The sequence below is a fragment of the Mobula birostris genome, chromosome 21 (genome assembly GCF_030028105.1).
Source record: "Mobula birostris isolate sMobBir1 chromosome 21, sMobBir1.hap1, whole genome shotgun sequence".
In the NCBI taxonomy this organism is placed as follows: Eukaryota; Metazoa; Chordata; class Chondrichthyes; order Myliobatiformes; family Myliobatidae; genus Mobula; species Mobula birostris.
In genome coordinates, this window is record NC_092390.1 from 16,781,361 (window position 1) to 16,794,758 (window position 13,398).

The 13,398-nt window shown below is 47.8% G+C and overlaps 1 protein-coding gene across 1 annotated transcript in view; it reads right to left on the minus strand.

Moving 5' to 3' along the window:
* LOC140185997 (solute carrier family 2, facilitated glucose transporter member 5-like) overlaps positions 1-13,398 on the minus strand; it is a 49,834-nt gene that overhangs the window by 15,065 nt on the left and 21,371 nt on the right. The window contains exons 7-8 of the mRNA XM_072239822.1: positions 11,569-11,762; positions 9,085-9,195 (exon numbers count right to left, since the gene is read on the minus strand). Coding sequence (XP_072095923.1) covers positions 9,085-9,195; positions 11,569-11,762 — 305 coding nt within the window. The remainder of the gene's footprint in view (positions 1-9,084; positions 9,196-11,568; positions 11,763-13,398) is intronic.

Below are 13,398 nucleotides of genomic sequence, written 5' to 3' on the forward strand. Positions count from 1 at the left end.
GGCATCAGTGAGAGTCGTGGCGCAAACAAATACACAGCATGCCAGAGAATTCCCTGAAGCCTGGTTTTCCACGAACAATTCTGAAAACAAACATGTAGACCTTGATCCTATTTATGAGCCCATGTGGGCAAAATTCCAGACCACAATGTATGGTTCACTGCACAACCAATCAACAACAAGATTTCCTCCTCGCATCACAATTGAGTTTCAGAGATGACGAGCAGTCAGCTGATTGATGTGTATAAAGGCCACACCATATTTGGAGGACACACCACAATCAACAGCGCACTGGTGTCTCCTTATATGGTGATGAAATGTTTTCAAGTAAGTTGCCGAGATCGGAGAAGAACTCAACCCAATCACTCTACAACTATTGGAAACATCCTCTCCATGTCCATTCTATCTAGGCTTTTCATATTTGTTAAGTTTCAGTGAAATTCTCTCCTCATTTGGCTAAACTCCAGCGATTACAACCCCAAAGTCATCGAACACTCCTCATACATTAACCCTTTCATTCCTGGGGTCATTCTTATGATACTCTCTAGACCTTCTCCAATGCCAGCACATCCCTTCTTAGATAAGGGGCCCAAAACTTTGATAATAAATGCACTTTGAAAACTGCTCACAATACTCCAGTTGTGGTCTAACTAATGCCTTACAGAGCCTCAGCATTATACCCTTATTTTTATATTCCAGAGGCAGGACAGGCGTGGATCAGAACCACAGTGAGTTCAAAGGCCAGTCAGGGAAATGCCCATCCACTGCAAAATGTGGAGAGTGATGGGAGATCGTGATGTTTATACAGAATAGCAGGTGCTTGAGAATAGGTTAGAGAGCAGATTCTAAACCAGGAGTTCTGGGGTTTATATTGTTACGTAACCTGTAACTGGGTTGCCAAACCAGCAGAAATGGATCACTCAGTTGGAGTCTGGATTACTAGAACTAAGAAAGTTTTATTAAAGAAACAAGCAACACAGTACTCTAATCAAAAGGATAATAAATGCAACAGTTCAGCAATGATAAACACACATGTACACAGAATTAAGATAACAGGATCAATCAAGCTCTATCGTTGTCTAGGGGTAAATGACCAGTTTCAAAGAGACGCAAAGTTCAGTTCAATTTAGTTCAGTTCAGTTCGCGGTAATCGCTGCCGTGGCGATGGACAGTGGGGGGAAGGAGAGAGAGAGCAAAACGAATGAATATTCAAGGCTTCCACACAGACCTTAGCAGTCAGCTTTCGGGCGAGTCCTTTGTGATGTCATCTGAGGTCACTGACCGTGACCCCTCCGTTTCCAGATACGATCGTTTCTCTGCGGTGAACCCAGCACCCAGGCGAGGGTGGACACACACCAGGTTCCCGCCGATCGTGCCTTTCCACCCTGTGCGTCTATGGCCCGGTCCCGCAACCGGCCTTTCAAAACTTCTCACCGACTTGTGAGAGACGCACCGCTTCCAGGGTCTCGTTACCTCGGGTGTCATGTGTGTGTCCTGCCTTAGCGAACCTGTCCCTTTTTATCCCCCTGCTGGGGTATCGCCTGTCCATCACTTCAAACAGTTCAGGGTTCAAAGGGGGAGCCGATCTTGACAGCTCTCCTTCCTCTTCATTACACATCTCCAAGTGCTGCTCTATTGTTTTCCTTATCTCTCTCTCTCTCCTGAAGACAGGTGGCAGACCAACTGCTGATTCCACTGGTGCCAGCCCAAGACAGCAAACATCTTTATCGATGTGTATTCTTGTCACAATATATAGAATCCCAAGGAGTGGGATTCAAGCTGGGATCTAAGCCAGGAGCTCAGGTGTTTATATATAGAATAACAGACCCTCAGGAGCGAGATACAGGCTGGGATCGAAGGCAGGAGTTCAGGGGTTGATATATAGAATAACAGACCCACCTCCTAGGTGTGGGATATATCCTGCGATCTAATCAGGTAGAGTGCTGGATGTATGAGGGAGGTTACCATGGGGTGGAATTCATTCACTATTGGGTCGAGTTTGGCTGCCTGGGTGTCCTACGGTGGGAGTGAAGTTTGCTGATCATGAGAAGTTCACAGGATCAGATTATGACTCCTCCCTCCACCCCTTTCACCTACTGAGCAGGTGAGAAGGGCTCTGGGGAAACTCAGACATGGCAAAGCATTGGGACTGGATGGTGTGAACCCCATGATCCCGAAGCAGTGTGCTGAGCAGCTGTGTGGAGTTCTCCAGTGCATTTTCAATCTGAGTCTCAGCCTGGAAAGGGTCCCAACTGTGTGGACAAAATCATACATGGTCCCAGTACCCAAGTAAGATCGACCGAAAGTCTTGAATGACTACCTTCCAGGGCCCTGACCTCACACATTATGAAGATCCTGGAGAGGCTGACCCTGGATCTTTGACCCCAGTCAGATCAGCCTCAATCCCCTGCAGTGTGCCTACCAGGAGCACACTGGAGTTGACGATGCTGTCATCTACCTGCTGAACAGAGCCTACTCTCATTTGAACAAGCAGTGTAGCACTATGAGGATTGTGTTTTTTGATTTCTCAAGTGCCTTCAATACCATACAGCCCTCGTTGCTAGGGGAGAAGCTCTGTTCAATGCAGGTTGGCACTTTCATTGTATCCTGGATAATGGGCTACCTGACTGGCATACTGGCAGACTGGCACAGTTTGTGTGGCTTCAGAGCTGTGTGTCAGACATGGCTATAAGCAGCACTGGGGCACCACAGGGGACTGTATTGGCTCCCTTCCTGTTTACCCTGTATACCTTGGACTTTAGATACAACACTGAGTCACATCATCTGCAGTAGTCTCTGATGACTCAGCAATAGTTGGGTGTATAAAGGGAGGATGGGAGGATGAACACAGGTCATCTTGGTGGAGGACTTTGTGAATCATCTGCAGCTCATCGTCAGTAGAACTAAGGAGATGGTGATGGACTTTAGGAATACTAAGCCTGCACTCCTCCCTGATGGTGAGGTTGTGGATGTGGTGAGGACCTACAAGTACCCAAGAGTGCACCTGGACGACAGACTTGAGTGGAGCATCACACAAGAAGGGCCAGAGTTGGCTCTACTTCCTGAGGAGACTGAGGTCCTTTGGAGTATGGAGGCCTCTCCTTCACATGTTCTAACAGTCTGTTGTCACTAGTACAATCTTCTCTGTGGTGGTGTGCTGGGGCAATGGCATCAACACGGGTGATGCCAACAGGCTCAATAAACTGATTAGAAAGGCTGGCTCTGTTATTTGAGTCAAACTGGACACACTGGAGGCTGTGGTAGAACAAACGACCCTACGGAAAATCCTGGCAATTCTGGACAATGTTTCTCACCCTCTGCATGCCACCTTGGCTGAACAGAGGAGCACTTTTAGTAATAGACTAAGACAATTGCACTGCTCCAAAGAGCGATATATGAGGTCATTCTCACCCTCGGCTATTAGGCTCTATAATGAGTCAATCTATAGCCAGGGAAGTGATGACCCCCTCCTGTTAGACTGAGGTAACTTATTTTTTATTCTTTCTTACTTCTCTTTTAATATTTGTATATCTATGCACTTGTAATGCTACTGTGACACTGTAATTTCCTTTGGGATCAATAACATATCTATCTATCTATTCTGGGCATCTTGAACAGGGGCGTCAAAGTAGCTGCTCATTCAACCAAACAAGTCCAACCTAGCATTTTCAAATGTGACATAACTAGTCTCAATACTCTGTCACCAAAAACCTGTACACTCTACCCATTTACCTCGAATTTATTCACACTGCCATCTTGAACAACACATTCCGGATTGCAATATTACATTCCTTCAGTATTGCAGTCCCTCTCCGAGCCTCGGCCTTTTCCGTACACACAAAATAATCTGCAGATGCTGGGGTCAAAGCAACACTCACAGCACGCTGGAGGAACTCAGCAGGTCGGGCAGCATCCGTGGAAACGATGAGTCAACGAAACGTTTGAAACGTTGACTCAACGTTTCCACGGATGCTGCCCGACCTGCTGAGTTCCTCCAGTGTGTTGTGAGTGGCCTTTTCTGTACCCTCCTTTCTCTACCCTCCCTCTCTCACCACTTTCCCTTTGTCTGTTCCCCCTCTCTCCATTCTCTCTATCTCACCATCCGTCTTTCTTGCTCTTCCCACTTTCCTTCTCTCTGCCCCTTCTTTCCATTTTTACTTTCTCTCTCCGTTTTCTCTCTCCATTCTTCTCTTTCGGTCATTTTCCCTCTCACTATCCCTCTATCCTTCCTTCTCTGCTTTCTCTATCCCCCCCTCTCCTTCTCTCCATCCTTCTGTCTTTCTCTCCCCACTTTCTCTATCTCTATTCCCCCTTCTCTCCAGCCTCTCTTCACCTCTTTCTCTCTCTGGTGATAGATAAAATGGGCAGTCATCACCTTTTTCCCAGGGAGGATACAAGAGGGTATAATTTTAAGGTGATTCAAGGGAAGTATATGGAGGATGTTGGAGGTAGGTTTTGGTTATAAAACCTGTGTGTGTGGAACACAGTTTTGGTAGAGGCAAACACATTTAAGATGGCCACATGGAAGGTTGAGAAATGGAGGGTTATCTTCTGCACAGGAGTGAAGGGTTGGATTGATTGTGGAGTAGGTTTATATACAGTATATCAGAACTACACCATGAGCTGAAGGACCTGTACTGTGCTGTACAGTTCTACGTTCTATCCCACACGGCCCCACCCACTCATTTTCCATCTCAACCCACTCTCCATTCCCCTCTGTCACCCACCCCCTTTTTCCGGCACCCAATTCCTGTTTTCCGAGGCAGTCTCTCCCTCCCCACCATCACCTTATCTGCACTGAGGAGAAAACTCTCGGCTTCCCCACTCTCTCCACATAACTAAAGCCTCGCACCTCCGTCTCCGTGGCAGTTAATCACAGGATGAACCTTCAACTTTCAGCAGGCCCCCCGTGGTCTATGCAAATGAGTTTGAGCAGCAGGAGGTGAAGACAAATAAGGAGTTTAGGGGGAGGAAGGTTGGAGAGAGAGTTTAACAAATGGCTGTAATTTTATAACCAATCCTCTCAACTCTGCTGGGTAACATTGGTGTAGGCACCCAGGGCCGATAATGATGACAGCACTGGCAGTTTCCTTGAGTAACTGTACAGGCTGAGGTTAAAGCCCAGGCCATCGAAGGGTCTTATAACTGCCAGCACGTCAGGAATGGAGTTTTAGCACAGACCATGTGAGAGGATTCAATCCAAATTCTGCACTGTCTTCTGTTTATTAAAGGCAAAATACAGCAGGTAATTTCACTCCTGGGAACCAAAACACCAGCATCAGTCTCTTTAGTTGTCAGAAACCCTATTCAGTGTTATATAGCGATGTCAGGCCCTGGTTCAACAGAGAAGGGCAGTGGACAGAATAAACCCAGGCAGAGAGGGCAGAGAGGGGGAGAGAGGGACAGAGAGGAGAGAGAGAGGGGGGAGAGAGGAGAGAGAGGGAGAGAGAGGGAGAGAGAGGGAGAGAGGGGAGAAAGGGGACAGAGAGAGTGGGGGGGAGAGAGAGAGAGGTGGGGGAATGTAAGGCAAGAGAGATGAAGAGCAACAAAGAGAGAGTGAGAATGGGGAAGGGAAGGTGAACAAAAGGGTGGGTACTAAAGTGGGGAGGAGAAGGGGAAGAGGGGGGAAGAGAAGGGGAAGAGGGAAGAGAAGGGGGAAGAAAAAGGAGGAGAAGGAGGGGAAGAGGAGGAAGAGAAGGGGGAAGAGAAAGGAGAATAGGAAAAGGGGGAAGATGGGGAAAGAGGAAGAGAGAGGAAAGGGGAGGAAGAGAGGGGAAGAGAATGAAAGGGGGAATTTGGGGAAAGAGAAGCAAAAGAGAGGGGAACAGATGGGGAAAGAAAGGGGAAGAGAGGGAGGAAGAGGAGGTGGAATAGTGGGGGAAGAGAGGGGAAGTGAGAAGAGGGGAAGAGAGGGGGAAAGTAGGGAAATGGGGAAGGGGATACAGAAGGGGAATAGAAAGGGGATAAAGAAGAGGTACAGAAAGGTGAAGCAGAGGGGAAAAGAGTGGGGAGGAGAGAATGGGAAGGGGGAATAGTGGGGGTGAGAGAGGGGAAGGGAGGATGAATGGGGGTGAAGAGGGTGGGGATGAGAATGGGAAAAGGGGGGTGGAAGAGACAGGAGGAAAAGAGTAAGGATGAGAAGGAGGGGAAGGAAAATAGGGGAAGAGGGGTGATAGAGATGGGGAAATAATGCCACCTTGTATGCATTCCTCCCTTTCCTCTCACCTTAAGAACTCTATCTCACTACGAACACCATCTCACTACGAACACTACATCACTACGGACACTACGTCACTACAGACACTACTTCACTATGGACACTATCTCCCCATGGACACTATCTCACTACAAACACCATCTCACTACGGACACCATCTCACTACGGACACTACGTCACTATGGACACTATCTCACTACAGACACTACCTCACCACAGACACTATGTCACTACGGACACTATCTCACCACAAACACTACCTCGCTATTCCTCTTTTCAGTATTTGCTTATTTTTATTGTAACTTATAGTACTTCTCTTGTCTTGCTCTGTATCGATGCTACAAAGCAACAAATCTCACAACCTATGTCAGTGACCTGATTCTGATTCTGATCAGTGCACCTAGAAAAACACAAGGTAGTTAGTGTAACATCTGCCGGTGGGAAATTGTTAGAAACTGTTATTAAATTCAGCATTTAGGAGGTAAGCAGGCAAAGACAATGTGGTTTAGTGAAATGGAAGTTACATTTGACCCAGTTGTTGGAGATCTTTGGAGAAGTGACAGGCGATGTGAATACCAGGGACCTGGTGGATGTTTTATACCTAGGTTTCTGGAAGGAAGTTGATAAGTTGAAGGATCAGAGGTTGGAGTAGAAAGTAACAGCTCTGTGGGCGGGAGGGGGTGTGTTGGCGAGGCGGGAGGATGGGCAGGCTAGCACGAAGTAGAGAGTGGGCATAAATTAGCAGAGACTCAAGAGACTGCAGGTGGTGTAATCTGGAGCAGAAGAAAATAAATTGCTGAAGAAATGCAATGGGTCATGCAGTATTCATTGAGGGGTGGGGAATGGACACAACGTTTCAGGTCAAGACACTTCATCAGGACTGAAAGATGGAGGAAGGCAGACATGAATTATAAACATGAGAGATTCTGCAGATGCTGGAAATCCAGAGTAACCCAGTAAAAATAAATGCCAGAAGAACCACCGGAGAGGAACGAACAGAGTGTAATGAGGGGTCTTGGACTGAATCATTGACTGTTTTGTAGATGTACCTTATAGATGCTGCCTGACCTGCTGAGCTCCCCCAGCATTCTGTGTTACTATGAACATGGCTCCAAGAGGACCATGATCTTGTTGTAGAGTTTGGAGGCTTGCATGCCTCAATGGCCCAGTGACCTATGTTGGTTTGAGTTTATGCATTGACTCTTGGGAGGGTCACCCATGCCAAACAGGTCAAAGGGTAGTGGCCAGGCTAAGAGTGGTCCAACAGTCCTCCAGGTTTGGGGGTTCAGCTCAGGGCTAACAACCCTGAGTGGTAAAACAAAATGGTTATGGAAACAGCAATGAAGAATCCTTCTGCATCTGAGAGTGACGGTATTCCTGAGTCTCCACCCGGGACTTGTATGACTGGTAGTAGTGAAAACCGAGAGGAAGCGGCTGACACGATGAAGGAGGCCCTGAACATCGCCAGAGATGGAGGTGTAACGGGCAGTAGCACACGACAAACTTCATCAAGTTATTTTCTGTTTGGCAAGATATAATGAGTGGTGCTAACTACACTTTACAGAGTCATGCAATCAGGCCCTTCCGCTCATCACATCCACACTGACCAAGATGCCTACCTGAGCTAATCCCACGTTTGACCCATATCCCTCTCAAGCTTTCCTATTCATGTCCAAGTGTCTTCTAAGCCTTGTGATTGTATCTGTCTCTACCACTGCAGCTGGCAGCTTATTCCATCTACCTACCGTCCTCTGTGTGAGAAACTTTAACGTTCAAAGTTCTAGCGTAGCGGCTAGTATAAAGTTTTACAACATAAGTGATTTGGGTTCAATTCCTGCTGGTGCCCGTGAGGAGTTTGTACTTGCTCACTATGACTGTGTGAGTTTCTTCTGGGTGCTCTGGTGTCCTCCTGCATTCCAAGGAAGGGTTATAACCTGTGGACATGACACACTGGTACGGAAAGCATGGCAACACTTACAGGCTGGCCCCAGTACATATTCCGACTGTGTGGGTCAATGACACAAATGATGCATCTCATGGTATGTTTCGATGTTTCTATGTAAATGTAACAAATAAAGCCAATCTTTAATCCTTTTTCATGTTTGCAGTTAGGGGATTATTCGGAATATTTTCATTTGTTCTTAGGGGGATCTCGGGAAGTTATGCTTCATTGTACTGAGACCACATCTGTGTTGGTTTTCCTTAAGGAAGGGCTTTCTGATACATTGGGACTATTTCAGCAAAGGTTTATTTAGATTTATTTGGAGATACAGTACAGTAACAGGTACTTCCAGCCTAACAAACCCATGCCACCCAATTATACCCATGTGGCCAATTAACCCTCCAAGTGGACCACAACCTTGTCGTCGGGTTTGGAGGTTTGCCTACCTCAATGACCCAGGGAGCGATGTTGGCTGGAGTCACGGGCTTTATGCTTTGGCTGCTGGTGGGGTCACCCATGCCAAACAGATCAAAGGGTAGAGGCCAGACCAAGAGAGATCAAACAAAACTGTTACAGTTTTGACCTGCAGCCAGTGGCACTCGGCTCAGCACAGCACTGACTCTATGGCTGTGGACTCACTTTGGGGACTCTGTGTTCATGTTCTGTATATTATTTGTTTACTTTTTAATTGTTTGCACGATTTGTTCTTTTCTCACACACTGGATTTGATAACCTTTGTGCTGTGAGGTTTTTCACGGATTTGATCATGTTTCTTTTTGTTTTGTGGCGACCTGCAAGGAGATGAACTGCAAGGTTGTGTAGTTATACATAACTTCGATAATAAATGTACTTGGAACTCATGTATCTCTCTACGGATGCAGCCAGTTCCTGGTCACTGCTGGTGATGTGGTCGGTCACTGTTACTCACCCCGATCAGTCCTACCACCACTTCGATGGCCCCTGTGCCTACGGTGATGTACTGGATGTACGTCTCCGGAATCCCAGCGTGCTCGAATATGCTGCTGGTGTAGAACCAAATCTGAAACACAAACAGATACACTGGCAAACTGCATCAGCGAATTTGCGGATGACATCAAGATTGGTGGCGTAGTGGACAGTAAGGAAGACTCTCCAAACTTGCAGTGGGATCTGGACCAGCTAGGAAAATCGGCTGCAAAATGGCAGGTGGAATTTAAAGTGGGCAAGTGCGAGGTGTTGCTCTTTGGGAGGGCCAACCAGCGTGGAACTTACACTGTAGGTGGCAGGGCACTGGGGAGTGCGTTAGAACAAAGGGATTTGGGAATACAGATCCATAATTCCTTGAAAGTAGTGTCACAGATAGATAGGGGGATTTTGGGACACATTGGCCTACATAAATCAGAGTATGGAGTGCAGGAGTTGGGATGTTATGTTGAACTTGTATCAGATGTTGGTGAGGCCTAATTTGGAGTATTGTGTGCAGATCTGGTCACCTACATACAGAAAAGATATCAATAAGATTGAAAGAGAACAGAGAAAACTTACAAGGATGTTGCCAGGACTTGAGGATCTGAGTTACAGACAAAGATTGAGTAGATTAGGACTTTTGTTCCCTGAGTGAAGGAAATGAGGGGAGATTTGATAGGGGTATACAAAATTATGAGGGGGGTAGATGGAGTAAATGCAAGCAGGCCTTTTCCACTGAGGTTGGGCGAGACTAGAACTAGAGGCGATAGGTTAAGGGTGAAAGGTGCAATATTTAAGGGGAACCTGAGGGGGAACTTCTTCACTCAGAGGGTGGTGAGAATGTGGAACGAGCTGCCAGTGGAAGCGGTGGATGCAGGCTTACTTGCGACATTTAAGAGAAGTTTGGATGAGTACATGGTTGGGGGGTGGGGGGAATGTTGTGGAGGGCTATGGTCCAGATGCAGATCCATGGGGATAGACAGAATAAGTCTGGCACAGACTAAATGGCCCGAAAAGCCTGTTTCTGGGCCTTAACTCCATGATCTGCCTGCAGGTCAGACCACTCTGAAAATCAATGTGCAGAGCCTGGGTGTGAGTGTTCACGCCTGCCCCATGCTAGGAAATGGTGTGCGACTGTGTGTGGCAACCTCCTCACACTCACCACTCCGGGCATAGTACTCACTCTCCATGGTTCAGCTCATGGTCTACTCCCCAGCTGCTGGCAGAGGTCAAAGTCACCCCCTACAAACTCTGGAAGACGCATCCACACCCCGCTTCCCCATGAGCAGTGAGCTCCCGACCGTCACCACTCTGAAGGGTCTTGACCTGAAATGTTGACTGTTAATTTCCCAGTGAAGATGCTGCCAGAGCCACTGGGTTTCCCCAGTTTCTAGTTTTTAGCTGCGTCACCGCTGTCTGCAACACTTAACTCACATTTACCCATTGTATCTGAGACTCATATCTATGGCACTTGGCACCCACTAAATCTCTCTCTAAACCCATCCTAACTTGGTCCATCCATCACCACCCAGCTGTTGTAGTCCCACTCTCCCCACCTCCATCTGCCCATCATCCCTCCTCACCTGGATCCACCCATCACCTCCCTGTCTCTGTCACTATTCCCACTCTCCTCTCCTCCATCTGCCCATCATCTGGATCCACCAACACCTCTCTGTCTCTGTCACTATTCCCACTCTCCGCTCCTCCATCTGCCCATCACCCCTCCTCACCTGGATCCACCTATAACCTGCAAACTCTTGCTCCATCCCTTCCCTTCATCTGCATATACTGGCTATCTCCCCTCTGTCTCCCACTCCATAGAGATTAGCAGTCTGCTGTACAGCACTGCTGTCCAAAAGGAGTTTGTGACCGTGTGGGCTTCCTCGAGGTGCTCTGCTTTCCTCCACATTCCAGTGAGGTGTGGGTTAGGGTTAGCGAATTGTGAGCAAGCGATATTGAGGCCAGAAGAGTGGCGGTACTTGCGGGCTGCCCCCAGCACAGCCTCGGACTGTGCTGGTCGTTGATGCAAAACAATGCATTTCTCTCTATGTTTTGATGTATGTGTCATAAATAAAGCCAATCTCTTATCTTTAAGTCTTTAGATGAAGGGTCTCGTCATAAAACATTGACTGTCCACTTCCCTCCACGGATGCTGCCTGACCTGCTGAGTTTTTCCAGCCCTTTGAGTGTTGTTGACTTTGTCTACTTCCATCAAACCTCGCCCCCCACGCGACCTTCCTCATGCTGAGAGCCCTGTCTTCTCCCGCCAAACCCTGCAGTTCAGATCACATCCTTGGAGCCCTCCTTTCCCTTTCTGGGATCCTTGTGGCAACCAGAGTTGAATAGAGTCCTCCAGCTGTGGGCAAACTAGCCTTCCGGACCGGTCCCATTTAACGTCCCTGTGCCTCGAATCTTGCCCCCACTCGTGAATCTCAGATGCCATTGGCAAGGTCTCTGCCCCACTCACCGCATCGATCCCAGAGAGCTGCATGCCAATGTTGATCACCATGGTGGATGCCACCTGCCAGCGTACGGACCCATCAGTCAGGAGCTGCCAAACGGTGACAGTTTCCAGGGACACCAAGGACAGCTGCTCTTCCTGCATCTCCTCAATTTCTGCCTGGACATTCACATTGTAGCTACTCCGGTACCACGTCAGGGCTGGAGGGGGTGACAGTGGAGAAATCGCATGACCTTTCAATGTCTCCAGCTGGTATATTGTCCATTCCTTTCCCCCTCCCCTGGCCTCTTAGTCTCTGCCACTCCTGGAGCACCAGAAAACTAGAGCTCACAGTGGCTGGGTACATTGGTAAGGACAAATTTACAGAATTGTGTGCATTTCTGGGAAGATGTCAATATTACCTACAGGAATTTAATAGGAATAAGTTAGGACTTTATTTTTTGGAGTATAGGAGAATGATGGGATGTTTGACAAAGATACAAAGTTATTGGGGGCATAGATAGGGTAAATGCAAACAGGCTTTCCCCCCTCAGAGACTAGAACTGGAGGACATACATTTAGGGTGAAAGATGAAATAGTTAAGGGCACTCTGAGGGAGAAAGTCTTCACTCAAAGGATGTTGAGTGTGGAATGAGTTGCAGCGGAAGTGGTGGATGTGGGGTCAATTTCAACATTTAAGAGAAATCTGGATAAGTACATGGATGGGAGGGGTACGGAAGGTTATGGTCCAGGAGAGGCCAACGGAACTAGACAGTTTGTCACGGACTAGATAGACTCAAGGGTTTGCTTTTGCGCTGTGGTTCTCTCTGACTCCGTGACTCAACAGCCCAAGATGGCTTGCCTTCAGCTGGAGCCACACCTCCATGGCATTAGGTGCTGGCCATGACGGTGAAGCCTACATGAAATTAGCCTGCACCTAATGCCATGGGGATGCAGATCCAGACGAAGGCGAGCAGTCTTGGGCTGTCACAGAACCATAGCTCACTACAGCACACAAACAGGCCCTTTGGCCCATCTAGTCAGCAACAAACTATTATTCTGGATGGGAGGGGCATGGAGGGCTTTGACCTAGGTACAGGTCAATCGGACCAGGCAGAATAACAGTTTATCACCAATTAGATGGGCCAAAGGGCCTGTTTCTGTGCTGTAGTGCTCTTTGGTTCTGTGACTCTACGACAGGGATGGTGGTAGAGAGTCCTAGGTCTCCAACGGGGAGGTACCATAATGCCAGGACAAGCCATAGATTACAGCATTGTGCTGGGGATGTTGCTGAAACCACGGCCAGTTCTCGACACCCTTCCCTTGGATACACTGAGAGCCTTGTTGGTTCAAACAGTCACACATCTGCCAGGCCAGGTGAGGGCAGCAGATTGCTGTCCCTGAAGAACCTTGCCAAACCTGATGGGCTTTTATGACGACCCCTCAGTTTCAACATCTACAAGTGAGGCTTTCTTTCAAAAAAAAATGCGCCTAGTTTTTTATCGTGTTAAATTTAAGCGTTCTCATTGCTGTTGTGGGATTTGAAGCCAGGCCGCTAGACTATTCATCTGGTTATGTAAGCAGTAGGTTATCCTACCCTCACTCAGGCGAGTCTCATGTGAAGGGCAAATGTGAGGTATCACCTTTGGGAAAGAAAAGCTTGGGTAGAGAACATAAGATCCAGATGGGCTTAAGAGGCAAAGGATCGTGGAAGAAGAAACACGGTGGCCCAAGGTAAATATCCTGGTGCAACTATTCTGCCCAAGAGCACAAGAAACTGCAGAGACTTGTGGACATCACTGAGATCATCTCCTCCCTCACCCGACTTCTTGCTGCCTCGGTAAAGCAGACAGCATT